Source organism: Neovison vison, chromosome 3 (genome assembly GCF_020171115.1).
Source record: "Neovison vison isolate M4711 chromosome 3, ASM_NN_V1, whole genome shotgun sequence".
In the NCBI taxonomy this organism is placed as follows: Eukaryota; Metazoa; Chordata; class Mammalia; order Carnivora; family Mustelidae; genus Neogale; species Neogale vison.
Genome location: NC_058093.1, coordinates 39,249,740 through 39,275,482, shown reverse-complemented (window position 1 = coordinate 39,275,482; position 25,743 = coordinate 39,249,740). Strand labels below are relative to the sequence as shown.

General features: G+C 50.4%; 1 protein-coding gene across 1 annotated transcript; it reads right to left on the bottom strand.

Moving 5' to 3' along the window:
- Positions 1 to 767: 767 nt before the first annotated feature.
- On the bottom strand, positions 768 to 13,945 carry SPATA3 (spermatogenesis associated 3). Its single transcript, XM_044240873.1, has 5 exons — positions 13,661 to 13,945; positions 13,381 to 13,588; positions 9,955 to 10,129; positions 7,690 to 7,833; positions 768 to 1,117 (listed from the first exon to the last, which is right to left on the bottom strand). Exons 1-4 carry the CDS (start codon positions 13,808 to 13,810, stop codon positions 7,728 to 7,730), a joined length of 639 nt encoding a protein of 212 aa, XP_044096808.1. The 5' UTR covers positions 13,811 to 13,945; the 3' UTR covers positions 768 to 1,117; positions 7,690 to 7,727.
- Between the last annotated feature and the right edge of the window lie 11,798 nt (positions 13,946 to 25,743).

The window sequence follows — 25,743 nt, the reverse complement described above, 5'->3', positions numbered from 1 at the left end:
CTGGGATTGGGAGGTGGTGAGTGGGGTGCAGGCTTCCTGGGAACTGGCCTGGACCACCTTGCCCAATCCTACCTTTCCCATTTCGGGTAGACCAGCTCCCTGCCTCCTCAGGGGCCGTCGTGCTGGCTCCCAGCCTGACCAGCTATTGGAGGGAGCTGCAGATCTCTTGGACAGGGCTCTATGCACTCACTTGAGTTCAGAATGGTTCTCCTCCCCATTAACCACCACCTGGTATCCCCTGGCATGACTGAGGGCTTCAGTGCCTTCTGGACTTCCAGTGGTAGCCATCTACATTTCTTTGTCCACGGCATCATTTCTGGAGTGAACAAAAGTCCCAGGGAATTAACCACCTCCCTTCCAACACCCCTTAACTGAGGACCAATGGGTTGGGTGTATAAACATCCAGCTTTCCTGTCTCTGCCAGGATTACTCTGAGGTTTATGGTCTCCCCTTCTCAATCACGGCACCCCCATACCCAGGCTACCCCAGCAGATCTAAGCTTCAGTTGTCCCCAGTGGCCACTGCTCTGAATTGACTGTCATCTCATTTTGCCTCAGCTGCTCAAGGATCCCCAGAGTCTAGAGGGGGGCAGCGAAGTTTCGGGATAGACCCCAAGGCTTCAAGTTGCTCCGTGCCCTGCCCCTGTGCCTCTCCTATCACAGGTGAAACCAAATGAAGTAATTTCTCAGAGACAAAGTGTTCCCGGGCATGGATCCTCTGTTCCCTAAGTTGCAGGCCTGGAAAGGGGCCAGGGCATCCCTCCTGTTCCCACTAACCGGGATCACCACTGGACAGAAGTGCATTTGACTGGTTATGTTAGGTACTGAATCGAGTTGTATAATTCTTGCTTTTAGAGTGGGGAAAATCAGAAGCAGTTTGTTCTGTGAGTATGGGCAGAGAAAGTTGCCCCCCTCGGGTCCGTGGTCCCCAACAGGAACAGGAGGACCCCACCCTCGTTTGCCTCTTGCTCTACAAAGTCATCCCACACTTATCTCCCAAACCCATTTGCCAAGTCCAACTTTGTGTCTCTGGGTAAAACACACTAATGAAACAGAATTCTTTTTTTTTTTTTTTGTTCTATTTTGGTGACAAGAGAGATCCTTGATGGAAACTGGATCTGTAAGAAAAAAATAAGGATAGAGCCGTTAGCTTGGACAACATTCCATGACCTTGGAATTTTGGTGGCTTTCCAGTTTTACAACCCCATGGGTGAGGAGGGTTCAGCCGTTGAGGTCTTCTTGGGGAAAAATGAATTATATAGGATTCAAATTTCTTCCATTCTCTTGTCCAGTCTCCTTTTCATCCAAATAGCCACTTGGAGCCTGGTGTTCCCCTTCAGGCTGTAACGCACTTATGCAAAATGCCTGGCTCACACTTGGCTCAGTCAACATTAGTGTCTTCTATTCTCTCCCCACCCCCAGAGCCCCTAGCAGCTGCGGTGGAGCCTCCCTTCCCCAAAACTGGGCCACGGCAGTGAATTTTACTGTGCTCGATGCCCGAAAGGCGAGGGGAAACAGCCCCTTCCTTTCGGTGCCTCCTCATTTCCAGTGGGATGCTAAGAGAGAGGTTTACTAAGCTTTAAGAAAGAAGGTTCTAGAAACACCTTTTACCACATAGGGGGTTTTGCCACTGCCATTAGATGGTTCTTTAGGCTCTGGACTGAGGAGGACACTAAACTATTTCCCTTCTACAAGGTCTAATTGCTAAGCCTTTGGAACTCAGGATGTCTCAGTGCACCTCCCCCAGGCACACAAACCCTCATGGGGCTTTCCGGGGTTCAAGCACTTGTCCAAGCCAACAGGTCTGGACATTGGAGTTCATCTGTCACTCTGCTACCATATCACCTTCTAAAAGCACCCTTGCCTCTTGTCGGTGCTGCTGGCAGGGTTCCCACCTAGTTTGCTCTACTCCTTTGTGCAGTAAAGGGAAGCAACCTCAGCCCCAGAGTTGGGGTAGAATAGAGGGGAGCTCTGGATTGGTCTAATGCAGTCAGGGTAATTTAACTCCCCTCTGCCATTAATTTGTTGAAGAAGACACATGAGACCCAATTCAGGGGTATGCCACCCCAATTAGAGGGCAGGTATACCAGGGGCAGGGGCTTCTGGGAAAAACGTAACACAAGAAGAGACATAAAGAGGAGGTGGCCTTTTCCCTGACTTCTGAGGGTCAGGTATGAGGATGAAATCCTGGGAGCTCTTCCAGATATCTGCCCGTGAGGGGGAACGAGCCCCTCCTTTGCTGAGGGGTGTCAGAGCTGAAAGCCAGATTAGTCCCCAGGTCCCTGCTGACCCTGTTGAGTTAACCATCCATGTGCTGCTTCCCAAGTGTTCCCTGAGATAATTTCCCTGTTGCCATTTAGAATTAGGTGTTCTTGAAATTTGTAGCACCAAAAAATCTTAAGCCACATTCCACTTATCAAATCAAGTCTTAAAATGCCTCGTGGCATTTGGAAACCTACCAAGTCGCACTGAATTAAGGGGAGAGAAGTCCGAGGGGAGCACTTTCCTATTTACCAAGCACCTTATCCATTAGAGGTAGGTATTTTTCACCCTGCCCACAAGTGAAGGCATTCTTCTCACGGGGCAGTGAAAGCTTTTTGATCAGGAAGGATCAGCATTGAGGGCAATGGTCAAAAATGCAGGATGTGTAGGAAGTAGGAAGGGCGAGTCTAGGAAGCACCTGGGTCAGCCCATCCATCCCAGGAGGGGAAGAGGCTGTGAACCTGGGTGTGGGTGCAGGGTCCCCCCTCTGTTCACTTTACAGATGAGGGTGGGTCCCGGCCACAGGATAGGGAAGCACATGTCTGTCTGTCCGCACTCTGTGAGGCACAGAAGAACAAACAGACATGTAGTAGCAGGTCCTCACAATCAGGTCTCAGCCCTGCTCACCAGCGCCTTCTGCTGAGATTCTCTCTTTGCTGCCTTTTCCTACCTGTGGATACCACTTGTTGACCTGAAACCTACCTGCTCTTCCCTATCTCTGAGAACTTACTGGGACCCTGCATGCTTGCCTAGACCCAGAGCAAGCCCACGGCAGGTGTCTTCTCCACTGGCACCTTCCTTCACTACCAGACTTCTAAATGGCATCTTCCTGGCCTCAGTTCCAGGCTCTCGGCTCTATCTAGGTCTTCTCCCTGCGTCATCTTAGCCACTGCCTGTGGCTGTAGATTTCAGCTCTTATATATCACTCCCTTGCTTGGAGCTAAGACCTGGCTTTTCCAGTGACTTCCATATGTCCATCTGCCTCTGTGACATGTCCCTTTGTAGTCCAATACCTCAATAGTAACAACAGAATAGAACAGAACTCTCGATTTCCATCCTCTCCTGCGCCTTTTGCCTCTGGCAATGGCACCCCAAGGAGTCATCCTTGAGGCTTCCCTTTCACTCATCGCTTCATCCAACCTATCAGCAAGACTTGCTGGTTCTGTAATGTCCCTGGTCACTTCTCCTCTGCAGCTATCTCCTTGATCCAAGTGCCATCTTTGCTTGTCCAGCCCAGTGCAGATGATTCCCACCTGGTCCTCCTCCCCCTTCCCCATCCTCTATCCAACAGGCACTGCGATTGTTTTGAAATCTTTGAAATGAAAACCAACAGCTTGAGAGACCTCTAGAACACGAAATCTTCAAGGCTGTACCTGACCTTGGTCTCCCCTGTGATGGCATCCCAACCGCCAGAGCTCCAGCCATATTGGCCTCTTCTCTGTCCTAAAACATGTTACGTTCCTTCCTGCCTAACTGTTGGATCTGCTCTTCTGTCTGTAAGCACCCTCTTCCCCCAGATTTGCACTGTCTGTCTCCTTCTGCCCTATATGTCTCAGCTTAGAGAGGCCTTCACAGACCAGCCCATTGCAAGCAACATCCCTGCCTGCTCACCTGCCCTTCTCTGCTCTTTATCAGCTCTACTTTATATCTTATTTCCTTGATAACACTTGCCGCCAAATCGAGTGATCTTGTTTATTCATTAAACGGGTCAATTGTCTGTCTGTGGCCATTGGAATGCAGGCTCCCTGGGTTGGGGGATGGATCTTTGGTTCTGTCTTGGTTTACTCCTATAGCACAGTGGGAGGGACCCAAGAAATACTAATGAATGAATGCAATATTTAACCAATGAACATGCTCTCTCGTCATTTGGACTCTGCCGTCTAGCTTGGGTGTCCCATAAGCATTTGTCTCCATGGGAATTACTATCCCCTGCCCCCTTTGCCTGGGAGCCTTGGCCAGTCTAGATCCACAGACTTTACCGGACTTCCAAGCCCGAAGCCCTTGCCTTGGCCTGTGGGTGGGTGTGGCCAACCATTTCCCGCTGTGGTCATCGTGTCTCACAGTCCCCAGTGTGGTGCCGGGCACATGGTCAGTACTGACACACGACAGCTGTGCTAACCCACTTGCCTATTTACAGGGGTTCCTGCGGGGAACCCCAGGGTGTTGGGGTGGGAGACCCCATGTTTGACTAGTGTACAGGAATTGTCACTGCAAGTTCTAGGCTTTTAGAAAGTCCTCTCCTGACCCCTGCTGGTGGCACCATAATTAGACCTCAGACTCCTAGTGTCCACTGAATGATGGGATAGGACACTGGAGTGCGGGCTCTGGCAGAAGCAAGTCTGGAAGAAGCCAGGTCTTGCTGAGGGTCAGTTAAAGAACATTTCAAGGGCCCCAAAGCCAGTGAACACCCCATCCCAGTGCTGGAACCAAAGTTCAACCAAAGCAGTGGGTCACGTGGGGGAAAGGCCACTGCATCAGAATTGCCAGGCATGGGCTACAGGGCCTTGGAAGAAGCCTGTCTCAGGCGGCAGGTGCCTGTCTCTTCCTCAAGGGACACTGGAGTGGTCAGGGGACAACTATGGCTGGAGAAAAGAAGTCCATTCCTGGGAGGACCAGCCTGTCGGATGTGAGCTCTGTCGTTGGACTAGTTTTATCTGGCCTGGAGAAGGCAGGTCCCCAGGCCTGCCTCCAGGCAAGGGGTCCACCTTAAGAAGACATAAGGAGTCACCCTTCAGAGCAGAAGGAAGAGGTGAGCGGTGCCAAGTTCGGGCACAGCATGCATTGGTCAGTTTGTTAAGTGAAGTCAGCAGTACAGAACCCCACAGGCCACTTGAACCCCCACCTCCAACACACTCACAGCCTCAGTCTCTGGGGAATCTTGTTGGCTTTGCCACCGATTCACTCTCAGTGGCAGGGACGTGACCTACTCCAGGCCCTGGATGGGGTTCCACTCTACTCCCCTCTTCCCGTTTTCCCCCTCCCCATCCCCTTTACTCACCCTCCTTGCTGTCTATAAACATCTCCCTCCTCCCCTCCCTGAGCCCCTCCAGGCAGGGCCCCCGACGCCACATTAAGTCGCCAGGATCTCTGCCACTCATCTTTCAACGCTGGTTAAAGCAAAGACAGCGTCCTGGCGTGCAGCGGCCGGTCTTAGGGTCCAGCACATGTCCTTGGAGCACACAGGACACAGCATTGAAAGCTGAGCCTTTCTTGGGCACCCTCCTCTCCTAGAAGTCTATGACATTTGGGATTCATATCTCCTGTGAGTCTTTTTATGGCAAGCAATAGGGTTTTCCATTTATGGCCACACTTAAATTTGCCTTGAAAATAAATGCATGTAAGTTCAAAAGAAAGCTAATTTTAAAAGGAGTAAGGCTATTCCAGGTGTCAAAGTTGGCCGAATTTGGGGAACACTGAGTTACGAGGCGGTGTTGATCCAGATGGGGCAGCGGCTGTGTGGAGGGCCTCATCTGGGCAGGGACCTCTGCTGAGTGTTTGACATGCGTGTTTTTCACCTACTCCCTCAACAACCCAGTGAGAGGGATACTGTTATTACCCCCATTTAACAAGAAGGAGATGGCAGGAGTTGAGGAAAACTTGCTCCAGGCCCTAGAGATCTTGGATGTGGGAGGGGAATCCAATCTCAGGCTTGCCTGCCGCCAGTGGCAGAACCCAGGGGGACACCATGGCCCCTGTTGTAAGGAGCCTTTAGGACACAATGCTTTTGCTCAGGGCCATTCTTCAAACTGCTCATCAACACCTGTGACCCAGCCTGGCGAGTCTGAACATCCCCTCATTAAATCCTCAAAACCGCTGCCCCGGGAGGTAGTTATTATTCCTCCTTCTTTAGCAAGGACATGCCTCTTACAGAAGTTAAGCAAGGCATCCCCGAAGACCCAGTTACCGGGCCCCGTCTCCGAAGCCTGAACCTTTCTGACCACTTCCATGATGGTCATAGTCACGAGACTGGCCAGCTGGCCAGCCCTGTCCTCTGAGCACCCTATCTCTGCCTCTCAACAATCTCAGGACAGAGGTCCCATGACCTTCCTGGTTTATAGACCGGGAAACTGAGGCCCTCAGCTACTCTGCTATTTCATGAAGCTTAAGGTGCTTTTATTCTTCCATGAAAGTCCCTTGATCAGGCAGCAGAGCCCCAGAGTGGACGGTGAGTTTCCTTTTTGGGTTGGGCTTCTGAGATGCTTTGAGAATCTGTTCCCACCACATGCCCTACAATGGCCATTCCTCGTCCACTCCTATGGCTGGTGGAGTTTGGGAGTGAGTTGAACAGCTGCCATTACTATTATCCCCCATTATTAGGCATTCACTGCCAGTGGATTTGACAATGGCAAAAACCATGGGTGCTCTTGGTGCCCACCTAGATCCTCTTTCTGGGCAGGTGCATCCATTCCCCAGCTCCTGTGAACTGTGAATGTTGGCTGCTAATCACTCAGAGCTGCCTCCTTCCCCAGGATCTTTCTCCAAAGAGGGCAAATGAGATCTGCTTTTCTCCAAAGACATACACTCCTCACTCCTACTGCCAATCACTCAATGATGGAGGAGCACAGAAGACCAAGCTTCTCGCTCCAAGGTGAGACCAGCTCTGTGGTTAATTCACATGCCAGAGCTCCCCTGGGATCAGGCTGAGGCTGGACTCCAGCCTCTTCTCCTTGTCCTACTACTTCCTCTGTCCTCTCTCACCTCCTTCACTCCTATTTTCCCTCATAAATCCTATGCACCAAATCCCTGTCTCAGGTGCTGCCCCTGGGGGCCTGGCCCAAGACAGGGGAGGACTGGAGATACCATGTAAGGCATACTCCTTGCCCTCAAGGACTGTGCAATGTAGTTGGAGAAACAGGCCACATAGGTACCAAGAAATCGCCCACAGTACAGGGTAGAAAAGGCTGGAGAAAACAGTGTTAAAAAGATGGGGAGATCACTGGAACTGTAGGGGGGAAGAGCTTATGGAAGAAATGGGACCAGGTCATGAAAGATAAGTAGCACTTCAGAAGGGAAAGTTCTCTCGGCAGAGAGAAAATTCCAAGGGAAGTCCTGAAGAGAAGTGGGAATCTCTGTCCAACCTCTGTCCAACCTCTCCGGCTTCATCCTGCCTGGGATCTGTGACTAGGGACCCCCCCCCCAGTGAATGTTGGGGGAACTCTGATTTGACAATACCAATAATGGGTCTAGCATTTTCCAAGAGTGTCAGGGCTGCTTGAGAGAGCCATGTCAGATGACCCTGAGGCCAGGAAGTCACTCAGTTCTTACGCTTTCCCTAAGAGGCTGGAGGCTTGGTCCACCCATAAATTATTCCTCCTTTATTCCCAGAAGGGACAGATACTCCCTCAGCCCTGCACTGCAGGCATGGTGACCCAGTGGGCTTGAGCATTACCTGTGCAAGGGGACGGAGACACAAAGGGGGTACACGTACCTGCCGGACCGTGGGCCTGGGGGGTTGCTTACAAGGATTCAGTGGTGTAATAGGCAGCTCCTAGGGCCCCCAGAACTACAGCAGCAGTCCCGAGAGCTTGGAGCACGCGAATTACGATGAGTGGAGTGTTTCCTTGTAGGTTTTCTGTAGAGCAAAGCAGAAAGCCCACAGGTTGGGAGAATCTGGACTCTAGTGCCTGTCCACAGACAGGGGAGGCAGAAACTGTAGGATCCCCTCAGCAGTTCAGAAATGCCCATCTCCCCACTACTGATGCTCCTCCCAAGGGAAAACAGCTCTGTCCCGCCTCCTTCCGGTGACTCCCTGCCACAGGACCCCCACCTCCGAGGATGGGCAAGCCTGGGATGCCAGCTTCTGGGGACACTCAGGAAGCAGGATATGAAGGCAGGGAAGGCTGTGGTGTGCAGGCCCGAGCTAAACATCTTACACCCAGTGTCTTCCTCTAGCCTCAAAACAACCCCGTGAAGTAGGTTCTATCATGGGCCTCTATTTTGGAGAAGAATCATCTCAGGAAGCCGCATGGGATGCCCACCACACAGGCAAGGAAGATGGACCATTGTGCCAGCGACTGCGAGGAAGGATTTCCCAAAAGGCAATATCCATTTGGACAACAATCCTGCTGAGGTAGGGAATCTTCTTTGATGTGAATGTGTATTTAAAACCAAGATCCAACATTTGGCTCACTGAGAAATGTAAAGAATATGGAAGCTGATGGTGTGATTTGAGTGGAATTAAGACTAGAGTTCTCACCCGGGCCAGGCAGCATCTCTGCCCCTCCCTCTCCTTCCCCTAATGGGGAACCACCTTGCTTTCACCTTTCCCTCCACATTTTCACAGTAAGCCAGTGGAAGATCCCAAGACCCTTCAAGACTCAGCGCAGATAGATACCATAGACACTATAAAGTCTCTGTGGACCCCAACTTTGGAGGGAGCTCCCCTTTTTTTCTGAAGCTCTTTGAACTTCTAAGAAGCAGGGCTCACTTCTTGGCTCCCATCTTAGTTTCTGAACGTACACATCTCACCTTGCCACATAGACTGCACGATTTTTAAAGGGTCAAGTTCCCTGTTCTGGTTTTCCTCACAGTACCTAGTTTTCTATGCCCAGGAGGGGTTCTCACTTGTTGGTTTTAAAGCGACATGAAATCTATGGCATGGCTCGACAGATGGACAGATGGACGGAAATACTAAGTGTGTGTGAGGAAAATCAGTAGAGGTGAGCGGCGGGCAGGTCGTTCCTTGATGGGACTTACCGGACTGTAGATTATTTTTAGCTCTACACATGTTCTCTCAACACACTGGGCTACCTGTATGCCTCTCTCATGTCCGAGAGGTGGTGATTTTCAGGGATGGACAGGAGAGTGGATTTGGTGGGGGAGGGAGCAGGAAGAGAGTGAGGCATCGGTTCTGCTCCTGGAGTAGGGGTCTGAGATCCCCAAGAAGGGAGTCTATTCATGGACATTGGTGAGACCTTTGAGTATAGGTATAGCTAGTCTGGGGCCCAGCCCTGGGGACAGAGGGAGGCGTATCGCCTTGTGCTACGGGGAAAGTGGACTGACATCTTTAGTTCCGTTTTCTGTACAGGGTTCTTCTCATGAGTGGAAGCAGCAGCCACCAGGTGACTTTCTCCTGATGGCTTCGTGGGAGAGGAAAGGAAGGGCAGGTACCTCGGAAGATGCTGTGGGAGCCTGGGGGCGTGTCCCCTGTGGAGACTGTCAGAAATGGTTGTGAAACGTGAAACCCTCTAAATGGGGTGGAGGTCTGGCTCTTACCAACCGGCCATGTGAGTTCCAATCAGTATTTATCACTGAATTCTGGGGGAAATTCATAAGCAGGTCAAGAACCTGAAGCTCTCAGGTATGGCGTGGGCCACAGAAGGAGGCTGGTGGCCCAACAGAGCACTGAATCACAGTACTCTGAGTGAGAGGGACTTTTCTAAGGGCTGCGAGGGAGTGTGCTCTGAGGAAGAAGGGGGACCATGGAGAAAAGAACCACGAGCCTCCTAAAGAAGTCATTTCCGGTAAGGAAGAAAACTGGCCCCTCTTTGTGCAGATGGGAGACCCCTGGGCATGGGTCTGGTCAGAAAGGGCAGGGCGCCAAACCCCAGGAAGTGGCCACCCTGGAGAGGCTCCCTTTCCGCCTGGGATTCTCAAGAAGGAGTTACAACATGGCAGCTAATAGGGTCCAGGACAGAGCCAGGCCCTGGGACCCGAGTGCCCCGAGGGTCCAGCCCCCCACGCGCTCCAGAACCTGTAGAAAGTGAGGAGGCTTGGGGATCCTCTCCCTGGCATGGTGGGCCAGACCCGAGGAAGGAGGACATCAAAGATGCGGCTATGACACAGGCCCAGACGACGCCAGCAAGCAGAGCTGCCGGGGCAAGTGGAACAGGAACAGAAGGCCCGCGGGCCCGCACGAGTCACAGCCCCTGGATGGACAGAGAAGGAGAGAGATGAGGGAGCCCTGCCTCTAGGAGGCGTGGGAGAGCTAGGTAGACAAGGGAGGGAAGACTAGGAGGGGAACCTGGTTGTTTTAGAACCTGGAGCTCCGTAGGCCATGTTGAAATAATGGCGCTATTATTTTTTTATTCTCAGTTTATAAACAGGGAAACTGAGGTTCAAAGAATAGATGGGATGTGGCCTTGTAACACAGAGTTTGGAAGAAGTGGGTTTCAGCTCAGGGCTTCTAACTCGTCTGGTGCTCCATCCATGGAATTCGCAGAAAATGACAGCGGTAGGAGAGTGACTCTGAGATTCTACTGGAACATGGTTCATTCTTCTGCAGCTTATTGACTGATCCAGAAGACAGTGGCTGCTCCAATTTACAGTCCTTGAAACACTTTCCCAAACTTCTCTCCCATTTGTCCTCTGCTGAGGATGCCAGGAGTCCTCAGATATGGCGCCGTCTGCTGTTACACAGGAGGACTTCCGGCGGACAGTTTCCTCCTCCTCCTGGCTTGGGTCCTGGCTTCTTGACACAGCTACACGTTCTTCCAACATAAGCTCCCCAAAGCCAGTGATCAGTGGGGCAGACAACACACACTTCCTCCTTAGACCTGCCTACCACTGTTATTTTCCTGGAATGGAGAAGGAAGGGATTCTAAAAGGCAAGCCTTATCTTTTTTCTTTGTTAATTTTTTTAATAGACATTTAATTTCTGTGTCATAACATTTATTCTTTAAAGTGTTCAGTGGTTTTTGGCATATTAACAAAGGTGTAAATCCATCATTACTGACTAATTCCAGAACATTTTCATCTTGCGCTCCAAGGAAACCCCATGGCCATTTGCGGTCACTCCTTTCCCCACCTCCCCCCAGTTCCGATCAATGGATTTGCCTATTCTGCACATTTCATAAATGGAATTGTGTACAACATGTGGGTTTTGGAGGGCTAGCTTCTTTCACTTAGCCCAATGTGTCTCAGGCTCATCCATGTTGTAGCATGTGTCAGTGGTGCCAAATAGGATTTCATTGTATGGACATACCACATGCTGTTTATCCATTCATCAGATTGTTGATATTGAGTTTGTCCCACTTCTTGGCTACCATTAATTAATGGCGCTGTGAACATTCATGTGCACGTTTTTGTATGGATGTTCTATTTTTAATTCTCTTGGGTATGTCCCCAGAAGTGGAATTGCTCGGTCATACAGTAACTTCGCATTTGATCGTTTGAGGAACTGCCAGATTGTTTTCAACAGTAGCTGCACCATTCTGTGTTCCCTCCAGCCATGGATGTGGGTTCCACTTAGATTTTAGGGGCACCTCGGTGGCTCAGTTGGTTGAACGTCTGACTTGATTTCGGCTCAAGTCATGATCTCAGGAATCGGGCCCCACTTCAGGCTCTGTGCTTGACTCAGAATCTGCTTGAGATTTTCCCTCTTCCTCTCCCTCTGACTTCCCCGCTTCAAATAAATAAATAAATAAATAAATAAATAACATCCTTAAAAAAAAAAGATTTGGATTTCAGAAAATGGCGCCCTTACGTACAGGCCCTCATCCCTTATCATCCACCCTTTTTCACACTCTGGCTTGAAGGAATAAAATTCCCCTGGCAGAAAAGTGCAGGGTGTCCACTCTAACCACGGGCAGGCCACCCCTCTCACCTGTGTGGCCTTCTCAATAAGCAGAATTCCTCCCCAGGGGTGAGCCACATGCATTCCTCAAAAGATGTGGGGATGGAACATTTTGCTTTCTACAGATATCAGTTCTGAAGGCCATAATCCAGAAGTGTTTCCACCAGTGGTTGATGATCGCAATATATGCAATATGTAACACTCAAAACCATTTCTACATATTAAGAATGGGTTGATTCTTAGCCACCGAAATACCATTGTCCATGCAATCGCTTGGGGCTAGCTCTCTCACTCACACCTCACTTGCAGTTTATATCCACACCATCCCTGAGGAATAAGCTGTGGCCCAGAGAGTGTGGCCCATTTGGGATCATAAAGCCACTGGCACTGGCTCATGGTGAAGCCAAAAGAAGCTCAGAGAAGGGTGTTCTTCCTCCTGGGGAAACTTGGGACTCTTGGGATCAGAAGGTCAATGCTGCAGTTAAGAGTGAAGATTATAGAGTCAGAATCGACGGAGGTCCTCCTCTTGGTGTTACCAATGCCTGCTTGAGAGTGTGTTGTTCGATTTCTTTGAGCCTCAGTTTCCCCATCTATGAAAGGGAGACCATGATGATAATATCTCCTTTATAGGACTGTTAAATGGGAAGATGCACACTGACAGCTGAGCTGAATGCTAGGTACATGGTAAATGCTTGGGGGTAATTGTTAGTTCGTTACTACCATTATTATTATTATTAGAAGTAGTAATATTAACCAGCCTGTCTCCCCAACTCCACTTAATTCCCTCTATGCAATCCAATGCTCAGTCAGATTCTGGCTACCCAAGAAGATGGAGGGCCACTTTTCCTAGACAGCCATTCCATTTTCAGACAGAACTAATTGTTGTTAAATGTCTTCGTGTTGAGCAGAAATCTGCCTGTCTCTAGTATCTTCCATGGGTAAGGCTGCCAGATTTAGCAGATAAAAATACAGAATGCCCATGCAATACCTGGGACTAGAAAATTACTTGTTTATCTGAAATTCAAATTTAACTGGGTGTCCTGTATTTTATCTGGCAACCCTGAGTCAGACCTCTGAGACCAACAAAGAACAAGTCTACTCACATCTTTTACTTGACAAATTTCCTCCAATTCCTTCAACCAAATCTCATACATCACACGGTTCTTGCTTTCCCAACCCCTCAAACCCCATTATCTTCTTTGGACTAGATTGCTAGGCATTTTTCACAGCACACAAGAGTATGAATGACCACCTCCCTTGTCCTAAACCATATACTTCTATTAACACATCCTTGGTTTTTATTTTTGAGCAGCCACAGGGTGCTTCTGACTCCTAATAAGATAGTATCACCATGGAGCCAAGCACAATGTTGATTGATGTGTATGTGTGGCTGTCTTCACTGAGACGCAGGGTGGTGAGGACTGGCAAAATCCAGGAATCCTGAAGTCCTAGGTAACAACAAAACCCCAAACCCTCACATTTCACCAGCACGTTCCAGAATACACATCAACCATGCACCATTACCCGAAATGAACCCGCCTCCCAGGGACCCTAGGACTCCACCAGCAGGAAAGCTAGATGTTCTTGAGTTAGAAGCCTGCCCACCTGTTTTCCTGGATCGAGAGGATGCTTTCGAGTTAGTGTCCTGAGGTAACAGGCCCCGGGTGGAGGAGTTGGTTTCGGTAGCTGGGAGAGCCTGGGGCGCAGACTGTCGGGGGGTGCTTACGGAGCTGGGCTGGGGGGTAGATCTGGGGCTGGCCTGCTGCGGGGTGGAGGCGGGGCTGGGCTGCTGTGGGGTGGAGGCGGGACTGGGCTGCTGAGGGGTGGAGGCGGGGCTGGGCGGCTGGGGGGTGGAGGCGGGGCTGGGCTGCTGAGGGGTGGAGGCCAGGCTGGGCTCCTGCGGGCTGGATCTGGGGCTGGGCTGTTGCGGAGTGGATGCCGGGCTGGGCTGCTGCGGGGTGGACTCGGAGCTGGTGCGCTGGGAGGTGGAGCCATGGCGTCTGGATTCCGGCTTCTTCCTTTTGCCCTTCCTCATGGTGGGTTCTCTTCACCTAAACGTGGACCTACATGGAGCTGCCTAATCTTCCGGCTCCCTCCTGGAGGGGCCGTTTGCCCCTGCCCTGGGGGAAGGGTCTGGCCTCGGGAGGGACCTAAGCCCCGCAGAGAACAGTCACCTCCACCCCTCCTGTGAGGTCACAAACCCAGGGTGGTTCCTATGGCAGGGCTCTGGGGACAGTCTTCTCTGCCTACGCCAGCCTGCTGTCCTCCCTCCTCCCCAGCAACCGGAATAGGCAGAAGGCCCTCAGGGACCTGGGTCAGCCTGGCTACGGGAACGGGGACATCCTGGACCCCCCAAGATGTTGCGACCAGAGCGCCTCCTTCAGGCACCTCTCCGCTGGTGCGCTCCTGGGTCCCTAAGCGCTCTCTGTTCGCTTTTAGACACCCCCACCACCCCACTCTGAAGCTCAGCTCTGCTAAGGGTTTCCACAACCCAAAACAAACTACTTCACCATGCATCCTGTGAGTTTTAGGTAATTTTACTGAAGGTTTGGGGGCCCACGGGAGGTCCGCAGGCTTCTCCCATCTCAGCTGTTTCCTCCCCATTCAGAAGATCTTAAAGTAGCTTCACCCTTCTTCCAAAACCTGCCCTCCCCACTGTAGGAAGGGGCTAGGGATCCGCAACTTGGATAGGAAACTCGCTTTTGCAAAAGAATTTCCCTTATAAGACATCACAGTTTGGAAAACTACACTTTCTTTTAACTCAGTCGCGGCAATGATGGACTACCTCTCAAACCCCAAACTCGTCGGGTCAATTAGGAGACTATGAATATTACTTCAAGGTAAAAATATGATTTTCCTTTCAGGATGGAAGCGGAAAAGGCGTTTTTAAAAGACAAGCCTAAGCTTCACGCTGTGACCGCAACACAGAATGTGCTCACCTTAGAATACTCTACCTCTGCCATAAATGCATCAAAAGGTGGGTGAGTATTCAGCAGCGAACCTCATGCTCTTGGGGATAGGGGTGTGTGATGCCCTTGGCCAAGGATAGGGTTTAGGGCAGACATTGCTAGAAGGCACCTCCATGCAAGGCCAGACCCGATGTGAAATGTGAAATGACAGAAAGTATTTTGGGATTCTAGATCCTGAAAAGACCATAATGATTCTCTTTTTCGCAGAAGAAAAACTGAGGGAAACTTAGGGAAATTAAATCACCTTCCAAGATCACCCAGCTAGTTGGAAGCATTGACAGGGCGAAGTTCCCATTTCATTTCATGATTCCAGAAAGCAATAGGGAATCAGATCATTCTACAGGCCTTAAAAATCAATGGGCTAGAAAGATCCCTTGAGTGAGAAGACTGAATTCTTTTTAAAAAAAGGCACCAAGAATTAGAAGTGGAATATCCCTCAGATCAATAAAGTCAGATTGGATTTGGTTGACCATCAGCACAAAGTAGTTCAAGGAGCAGCTGAGTCTACAAGAAGGTGGTAATTCTCTAGAGTCAAGAGCAATGGATCCCTCTGGGGGAGTCAATTTAGAATCAGAGAGACTGGAAACTGGGGTCAGGGACCCTGTCCAGATTTAACAGACAGGTCGGGAACTCCAAAGGCATTTATCTCTGCAAAATTAGATTTCCAGACACCAGTGGGCTTTTGCCTGGGGCTTCAACCTGATTTAAATCAGGGGTTCTCAACTTCAGCTCTATTGACATTTGAGGCCGGATAAATCTTTGCTGTTTGAGCCGGATGATTCTCCTGTGTATTGTAGGAAGTTTACCGGCAGCCCTGGTGTCTGCCACGAGATGCCAGTAGCAACTGCTTCCCCCACCAAAAATGTCTATAGACAATGCTAAATGCCTCCGTGTGTGTGTGTGTGTGTATGAAAGAGAGAGAGAGAGAGAGAGAGAAAATTGCCCCTGGTTGAGAACCCTGTTTTTTAAATGAATTAGATAAGGGGCGAACATGCATGGGTAGTCTTTCCTGGTAGAGATTAAAGAAGTGTGTCATTTCACACCAAGGAGCCAAATGGCACAGAAAACAGGTCTCTCTTCCTGAGGAAAGTGATGGAGAAAACATAGAGGCTCAGACTTCGGGAGGAATGGAGAGTTTTTCTACGGCAGTGGAAAAAAATATGGGTGGGTTCTTTCATAAGGGTGATTCCAAGAAGCAGGGAGACAGCACTCATGGAATGAGAGTTTGGCCCAGAGGGATGAGGAAGAACAGCACTGTGATACTTTGCTAGAAGGTCTTCCTTGGCCCCCACTGCCTTCCCACTGGAGCACAAGTTCCCGGCTGGAAGTCTGACTTCTCTATAACATGGTCACAGACCAGCATCCCAGGTATACTGACCAACTCTCTGCTACCCTTTCTAGCTCTTGCCAGCTGTGAGAGTGGAGGCTTGCTTTCCTCCATCTGTGAAAGCCCTTCCCCTCTCTCAGGCCCCTCCCTCTCTGTCATTACACTTCCCATCATCAGGTTCCATCCCAAGTGGACCGGTCTCCTTGAGGTCCCCAACTGGAAGAGACCCTTCCCTCCCTGAGTCCCAGATCACATACCACATGGTGTTAGAGTGATGGGTTTCCTGTCTTCCCTCGAGTTCCCTACTCCCAGGCTGTGAGTACCCTGGAGGGCTCGAGTCCAGAGAAGAAGCTCAACACAAGCTTCTCCAAGGCGAGGGTAGGAGGACAAAGAAAGCAGGAAACCACCGAAGGCAGGGTGAGCATGGAATGTGAGGGCCAACAGACTGAATCACGAAGGGGTTACTTTCCTAAGATGGGCTGGGGTTTTCTGGCCTTGCCTGAGGATCTTGGAACAGTCCACAGGCAAGGGGCTCTCCTACTTGACCTGGCAGCCACGGGACAATCTCGTGCACTATTTGGCAAGGTGAGAAGATGGAGTCTAGGGGGAGGCGAAGTGAGGATGAGGTTCTGAGCGTGTGAACATCCACCCCCGGTGGTTCTGGATCTCTGGCTGCTTCCAGGGCGCTAAGAGCAAGCGTGTCAGCATTTGCCCCTAAGCTCGCATCTTACGGTTGGGTGACACCTCAGACACCAGCTGTCCCTTGGCTCCCACCTGTGAGGAACGGGAGCTAGTTCTCCAAGGGGACAACCTGCTCTGGTCACCAGTAGGAGGGTGGCTGAGCTTTGAGCAACTGGGTATTGGAACTCCCCGTCCCAGGCGCTTCCTTCCCTGCTGCCGCCGGCCTCTGGAGAGGACTTCCCGGAGACAGAGGGCACCTGGTGCTCATTCCAGATCTCGGTGTCCAAGGCCCTGGACCCTCCTGGGCCATAGGCCTGGATTCCTTGATAGGCATGCACTCAAGAGCGGAGCAGGAATCCCGACCCATCACCTCCTCCAAAGCTTAGCTGTGAGGAGGAGACGTGAAAAGCCCTTAGGACAGTGCCTTCTGCACACCAGGCAGGGGTTTCTTGTCAATTATGCTTCCCTTGGAGGAGAAGCCTCCAGAACCAATCAAGGAGTAAGTGGATGTGGAGAGGCCGGGGTGGGCCTGGGTCCTAGAAACTCCCAAATCTGTACCTTGCAGAAGTATGATTCAGGGTGCAGGGGAAGAAAGGGGCTGGGTGGATGGGTGGGAAGAGTTTAACTCTACAAATTCAGTAAATGTGAATAATTTTGACCAGAGATTGCCCCAGCGAGCACACCTGGGCTGAGAAATCTAATGAATCCTCATCCAAACCGGTGTTAAGTGGAGGCTCTAGGAGTGGGCCCGTGACATGGGGGATGTGTCCACTCCCCTGGACCAGGACCGCACTCCCTCCATCCTTGCAGTTTCCATTCACCCCCTTCCCCGATCCCCGCCCGCTGTCGGGACCCTCACCATCCGTCTGGGTCTCCTGATCCACGAGAAGGACGCTGCCCCGCGCCCTGGCATTGCGCCCTGTGCTGGCGGCGGGCTGGACGTCCAGGGCGCAGTCCGAGCGGCTGGGGCGGAACACCGCTGTGTGCACCTCCACCGAGGGTCTGTGCGGCGCAAAGGCGCTGCAGAGCAGGGTCTCCATGCGGCGGCGCGCCTCGGCCTCCTCTTCCGGCCGCGGCTGCACCACGATCCCGACGAGCGCAGCAGGCGGCTGGCGGTGCCGCGCGTGCACCTGCTGCAGGAGCAGCTGCAGCCGCGGCAGGTTGGAGCGCAGCGCCGACGCGCGGCACAGCACCAGGAGCAGCCGGGGGCTGCGCTGGGGCGCCGGGCAGGGCACCCAGCCTCCCGACGGCGGCGGCTCCGCCGCCTCGCGGCAGGAGGTCTCAGACCCAGCCCGAGCCGCCCCGCACTCGCACGGGTCCGTGGCCTTGCACCTGTCGCACCGCCTCTCTTTGGCGCAGCGCCTGGACTTGGCGGCCGGGCAGTCGGCGCCGTCCCACCCGCTGTTGCCGGGACGCTTGCGCTGCCGCGTGGCGCAGCTGCTGTGGTAGCTCGCGGCTCGAGTGGACGAGGGCCCGGCGCAGTGATCGTCCGGAGCCTGCTCCAGAACGTCCTGCACGGTCAGGCAGTCCTCATCCTGCCTCCAGAGCTCGCCGAACAGCAGTATCCGGCCGTGGCCCTCGACGGTCTGGGCCCGAGCCTGTTGCTGAGACTCCGCCTTCCTGTCCTGCGGGGCCCTGGAGGGCCCGGCCCCAGGCTCCATGCCCGGTCCCGGCTCTCTTGCCCCTCTGGGCCCCGGGGCGTCTGTTGGCCACGGGACAAGCCGCCCTTCCCTGGAGCATGTCACAATACCCCTGCGCCCTCCCTACCTCTTCCTGTCCTGACCTAGGGCCTCCGCCCTCTATTTTTTGGAAATCTTCTAACATAGGGAAGTCGCTGCTGCTTGCCGCGGAAATGCCGGCTGTGGTCAGTTTCTCTTGTCATTTTGTGTGTCTTCGGTGTCAACAGGGGAAATCCTTTTATCTTGGGGTTGGACCATTATGCCCAAGCCTCCAAGTAAAACAGATTTTCCTGCACCTCACAGGTACTTAAAAAGCAGTGGGGGAAAAAAAATAGACGATAAAAGGCAGTGGATCCTGGTGCTCACTGCTCCTGGGACACCTGAAAAGCGGTAAGGAAAAGCGGTAAGGAACACCTGAAATACTTGCTGGATGAACTGGGAGCCAGGGTCCTGGGTCCTGCCTGAACTGGCTGGGGCTGCAGGAGATGGTTCGCGGTCCCCTCCCTTCTTCAATGGGTATGTATTTGAAAAATCCAGTCTTTTCCTTCTGTATTTCTCCTTCACTCTTTACACAGAACTGTACTTTGCTATTTCCGGTCACCAAATATGTGTGTGTTTTCCCCACACTGAGCAATTCTGTGACACCAGCTGGGTGTCCTGCAGTTTAACTCAGTTCTGACACCGTCTTCCTAGGTATAGGATCCGATCCTCAGATCAAGGGTGGTGTCCGGAGAGACTGCCCCCCACCTTCAGATGCCAATTACAAGTCCAGGTTGTTACCCTTGCTTCTGAGCAATTGGCTGTAAATCTGAGATTCCCATAGTCCCCTCCTCAGGTTCATTTGATTTGCTGTGAATGGCTCACAGAACTCAGGAAAACAGTTTACTTACTGTTGACCAGTTTATTATCAAAGGATGTATAGAAGGAGTGCCTGGGTGGCTCAGTAGGTTGAGCGTCTGCCTTCAGCTCAGGTCATGATCCCATGGTCCTGGAATCGAGTCCCACTCGGGACTCCCTGCTCAGCGGGAATCTGCTTCTCCTCCTTCTTCTGAGCCTCCCCCTGCTTGGGTGTGTGAGCTTGCTCACTCTCAAAGAAATAAAATCTTTGAAAAAAAAAAAGGTTATAGAAGACCCGGATGAACATCCAGAGGGAGGAGATGCACAGGGCAAGGTGTGTGGGACACAGCGCAGATCTTTCATCCCACGTCTGGGCACACAGGAATCTCCCTGAACTTCCATGTGTTCATCAACCTGAGAGCTCCTTGGAATCCCAATACTATTGGGATTTCATGGAGGCTGTCTCATGTAGGCATGATCAAGTATTAACTCCAGCTCCAACCTTCTTGACCCTCTCTAGAAGGTGGGGGATGGGGCTGAAAATCCCCAACTTTTAATCATGGCTTGGTCTTTCTGGTGACCAGCTCCCATGCAGGAGCCCATGCAGAGTCACCTCATTAGAAAAAAGCCACTCCCATCACCCAGGATATTCCACCAGATTTAGGATCTCCATGTCAGGGACAGGGTTAGTGACCCAATATTAGAACAAAAAATGCTCCTAATGCTCTTATTACTTAAGAAATCAAAGGGTTTCAGGAACTGGAGGCAGAGACCAACAGGTACTTCATAGGGCACCAAAAAGCCAGAAAGATCTTTAGCAAAATCAAAACAAAAATGCATAAAACTCCTTATCTGCCCTGGGGAGGTGGGACAGAGGTATTCAAGAGAGCCAAAGTGATTGGAATTCAAGGGTAGGGAAAAAAATTTCCCTTTGTTAATTTTTTAAAAATGAGCTTTATTAGGTTGTTTTAAAATTATTTTTTAAAAATATAAAAACTAGGGGCACCTGGGTGGCTCAGTTGGTTAAAGCCTCTGCCTTTGGCTCAGGTCATGATCCCAGGGTCCTGGGATCAAGCCCCACATTGGGCTCTCTGCTCAGCGGGGAGACTGCTTCCTCCCTCTCTCTCTCTCTGCTTGCCTTGCTGCTGACTTGTGATCTCTGTCTGTCAAATAAATAAATAAAATCTTAAAAAAAAAAGGATGTTATGTTCCTTCCTGCATCCCAGCCATTTGTGGCCAGTCAGACGTGGGTTTAGATCCCAGAACTACCACTCACTAGCTGATTGAATTTGGCCAACTTACTTAACCCTTCTGACCCTTCGTGTCTGCATCTAGAACTTGGAGGTGGTGCCTACCCATTGCTGGACTACAGAAAAAGATAACATATGCATACACCCAGCACACGGAAGGATCTCAATTAATGGGGACAATTATTACTAGACACAAAGGGGAATCTGTTAAATGTCCCTCAATATCTTTTTATCCCTTCTTCCTTTTTGTGACAGAAGAATTAACTGGGTGCCTGACCAGAGGCCACAAGTCCCAGGTTCTCCCAAAGCCAAGGTGGTTACGTGGCTAGTGCTGCCCAATGGAACATGAGTGGAATTGATGCACCCAACTTCCGAATCATGCCCTAGAAAGGATGAGACCTTTCCCTCCCTCCCATCTTTGTATCCTCTGTCTGGGGGCTGAAGAGTGCTGGGCCAGCTACCACAGAGGCAGCCATCTTGGAAGCTTTCAGCTCTAGGCAACCTTTCAGATGACCCAACCCCTGACTGATACCTTGTGAAAGACCAACCCTGGACTACTCAGCTAAGCTGCTCACTAATTCCTGACCCTCAGAAGGGGGTGAGATAATAATATTGTTTTATGCCACTAAGTTTTGGGGTAATTTGTTACGCAGCAATAGATGATTCATGCAATGTCATCCCTGAGTCCCACTCTAACCATTGTAGGAATTGCACTTTATAGAGAAACAGAGATGCCAACAGACACATGGAAAAATACTCAACATCACCAGGAATCAGGGAAATACAAATTAAAACGGCAATGAGATACTACCTCACAGTGGTCAGAATGATTAAACTCAAGTCAGGACACAACAAATATTGGCAAGGATGAGGAGAAAGGGGAACCCTCTTGCACTTTTGGTGGGAATGCAAGCTGGTGCCGACCTTCTGGAAATCAGTATGGACGTTCCTCAAAAAATTTAAAATAGAGCTACCCTACAACCCAGCAATTACTCTACTAGGTACTTATCCAAAGGATACAAATGTAGTGATCTGAAGGGGCACGTGCACCCCAATGTTTATAGCGGCAATGTCCACAATACTAAACTATGGAAAAAGCCCAGATGTCCATCAACAGATGAATGGATAAAGAAGATGTGAGATATATCTGTATCTGTATCTACCTATCTATATATTTTTATATATAAATAAATATTATGCAGCTATCAAAAAACCCCCAAATCTTGTCATTTGCAATGACATGGATGCAACTAGAGGGTATTATGCTAAGTGAAATAAGTCAATCAGAGAATGGCAATTATGATCTCACTCATATGTGGAATTTAAGAAACAAAACAGAGGAGCATAGGGGAAGGGAGGGAACAATAAGACAAAACAGAGAGGGAGAAAAACCATAAGAAACTCTTAACCACAGGAGACAAACTGAGGGCTGTTGAAGGGAAGGGTGGTGGGAGGATGGGGTAACTGGGTGACGGGTATTGAGGAAGGCATGGGATGTAATGAGCACTGGGTATCACATGCGTCTGATGAATCACTGAATCCACTTCTATAATTTTTTTAAAGATTTTATTTATTTATTTGACAGAGAGAAATTACAAGTAGGCAGAGAGGCAGGCAGAGAGAGAGAGGAGGAATTAGGCTCCCTGCCGAGCAGAGAGCCCGATGTGGGGCTCAATCCCAGGACCCTGAGATCATGACCCGAGTCAAAGGCAGCGGCTTAACCCACTGAGCCACCCAGGTGCCCCTGAATCCACTTCTAAAACCAATAATACAGTATATGTCAGTGAACTGAATCAAAAGAAAAAAAGAAAGAAAGAAAGAAAAGAAAAGATAGAGAGTCTTAGAAGTTATGTAATTACTCTAGGTCACGATGGGTCACGATGGGCAGCATAATGGTCCCCCTAAGATGCTGTCCACATCCTAATTCCTGTAACCAGTGACTTTGTTAGCTTACCCGGCAAAGTGAATTTAAGTTTCAGATGGAATCATGGTTGCCAGTCCCTCACTTTAAAATAGATTACTTTGCATTATCCAGAGAGGCACAATATAATTAAAAAGTCCTAAAAGGGAGGCAGGAGGGATGAGTCAGAGGGAGATGTGACTCTAGAATGCCAAGAGTGTTGACTTGAAGGATGGGAGAGTGAGGCCATGTGCCAAGGAATGTGGGGAGCATGCAGTGGCTGGAAAAGGCGAGGGAATGGTCTTAGTCATCTTGGGCTGCTATAACAAAATATCATACACCCCCGGTGTGTGACCCCTGGTTCAGGGATAGTCATCTTCTTGTGTCCTCCCATGGTGGAAGGGGTGGGGGAGCTCCCTGAGGTCACTTTCATAAGGGCACTCATCTCATCCACCCTTGAGACGTGACCCCCTCCAGAGGCCCCAGTTCCAAATACCATCATATTTGGGTTTGGGATTTCAATTTTCGAGGACCACAAGCATTCACTGCACAGGAGAAATGGATTTTCCCCTGAGCTTTCAGAAAGGAACACAGTACTGCCAACAGCTACATTTTAGTCCAGTGAGAACTGTGTCCAATTTCCACCCTACAGAACTGCGAGATGACAAATTTGTGTTGTTTTAAGATGCTAAGGGTGCGGTCATTTGGAGCAATAAGAAACTACTAGAATTCACATAGCCAGAAAGGGGCAGAGCAGGGATCCACGTCTGGATTGTCTCATGGGGAGCTCACCCAGACTTTGGACAGACTTCCCTTTTCCTCTGCAGAAGGAGCTCTCAAAGCTACTGACTGAGTTACCTGAGCCGGAAGTATGGGAGCTGTGTTATTGTGGGGAGAAGCAAGGTAGGCTAATCTGGTTGCTCAGGAACCTGTGGTTAGAATGCAGGTCAGATTTGTTCAATTAATTCAACAAGGAAGCCATTAAGCTAGTGTGTCTCCAGTGCTGTGGCAACCTATGTCAGCAAACCAAAATCTAAACCCATAAATGCCTCAGGGTTAAGAATCAAAATCCTAAGGACAACCAATCACGAACAGCCAACGAGGCTTTCAACTACACTCAATCAAATAACTTCCTTTCTCTGATTCTGCACTTTCTCTATCTTCCTCATGGCTCTGACCAGGTAGGTGCCATAACCACTCCCAGTTTAGTGCTGCCCAATGTGGGTTGATTTTTTTGCTCAAATAAATGCTTAACATTTTTTAAAAAGATTTTATTTATTTGACAGGTCACAAGTAGGCAGAGGGCAGGCGGACAGAGAGAGAGGGGGGGAAGCAAGCTCCCCATGGGGTAGAGAACCCAATGCGGGACTCGATTGCAGGACCCTGAGATCATGACCTGACCTGAAGGCAGAGGCTTAACCCTCTGAGCCACCCAGGTGCCCCAACGCTTAACATTTTTAAGACGCCTCAGTTTCTCTTACAACAGATCCTAAGAGCTTTGTGCCATCTCCCCCAGAGTGGACAGTCACACTCCTTCCTCCCGTGGGAAATCATCTGAAATTGGCTCATTTGGTCAACACATTTTTTGAGTGCCTATGATGTGCAAGGATGAAATGTATTCTATCAGGATATGGTGGTGACCGTGATGGATCTGGAAACTTCTTGCCCACCTGGAGGTGATCATCTCATGAGGCTAATCATCCCAGTAACCCTACCATGATTGCTAGCCCCACTTTGCAATCAGGGAGGTTGCCGCAGAGCAACTCTAGGCAGTGTCCAAGACCCTGGCACTGTGGCAGGGAAGGTTTTGACCTTGGAGTCTAAGTTCTGAGCCGGAGCCCTAGTGCTTCTCTGAGGAAGGGCGCACTTGTCACCTGTGTTAAAGTGTTCAGGCTGGTTCCTACCGCAAGGATAGAGGACAGCGAGCCTGGTGGTGAATTCCTGGGAACCAGGGAAGAACCAGGGAAGTCAGGTCCTTGAAAAAAAGAAGGGGATCAGGATACTATAATTATGTACAGATGTCTAAGAGTCTTCTAGTACGTCGGCGTGGAAAACTAGGCTATAAGAGAACATTTGATGCTATTAAAAGAGGTTCACGGGATGTGGCTAAATAGAAAAATGAGGTTGTTGAACAGTCTACCTTATGAACCTCTCTCCGCTTTTTGGGTAAAAAATGTACATACAGAGATTTAAAAAAAGCTGCATAAATACACTTCAGTGTGTTAACTTGAGTGTAACTAGGTTATGGGTATAGAGATGCCGGGTTTTGCAAATAAAAAAATAGGACATCCCGTTAAATTTGCATTTCAGATGAACTGCGAATAGTTTTTTAGAACAAGCAAGTCCCACGCAATTATTCGTTGTTTATTCGAAATCCAAATTTAACGGATGTTCTGTGTTTTTTTTTTTATCCAGCAACTGTCTATGTGAGATTTTGTTTACCAGTGTTTTTTTTTTTTTTTTTATGATGAATATACACTACTCTTGAACTAAAGAGGGGGAATCAAGAGGAGCCTGCTGCAGTAAGAAGAGTTAGTTACAGAGATGTGCACGGGGGGATTCCTGGATTCGCGGTGACCTAGTCACCTGCAGTATAAACTCTCTCCTCGCACACAACACAGGGGCCCTGGCCTGCGCAGTCTCTCCGCGAGATCTGAGCGACGCCGACCACCAGGTGGAGCTGCCGGGCTGCAGTCCCGAAGGACCCAGCGAGGGAAAGATCAACAGTGCTTCCTCTTGGATGCGGTGGCTTTTAGTCCAGCTGGTCCTGAGGAGTCCCCAGTGGCAGGGCTAGGGGTTCAGGAAGAGCTGGGTGCAAAGTTGGAGCTCTGTCTCCAAAGCACACTCCTCTCCCCTTCCCCCCAGAACTGCTGTTGACTGTGGATGAGTCCACGGGGAGAATCGAGATGCAGCCACCTCCCCCAGCCCCGTGTTTCCTGTTCCCTTTCCTCCAACTTCACCAAAGGTATCTCCTCAATGACTCAACTCAACAGCCTCCGGGGACTCAGGCCTTGCCCTGGGATGGAGGGCAAGGACTAATCTTGTTTCTTGCTGGTCCAGGCTGGCAGTGATGCTATGGGGAAGGAGGAGGGGGCAGGGAGAGGTACCCAGGCACAGCCACCAACTCTTGATTCCATCTAGAGGGACTTTTGGGGGAGAATGTAATTCTGGGAACTGCCAAAGTATTGGGAACTGCCTGGCTGGAAAGAGAAAGGTCGAGGAATAGGAGTTCAGGTACCTGGACCTCTTTGGATAGAATTGGGTGTGGTAGAGCCTCAGGGTCAGCCCAGCCTGAAAGGGAAAGGCAGAGAGAATGAGAGGGAGA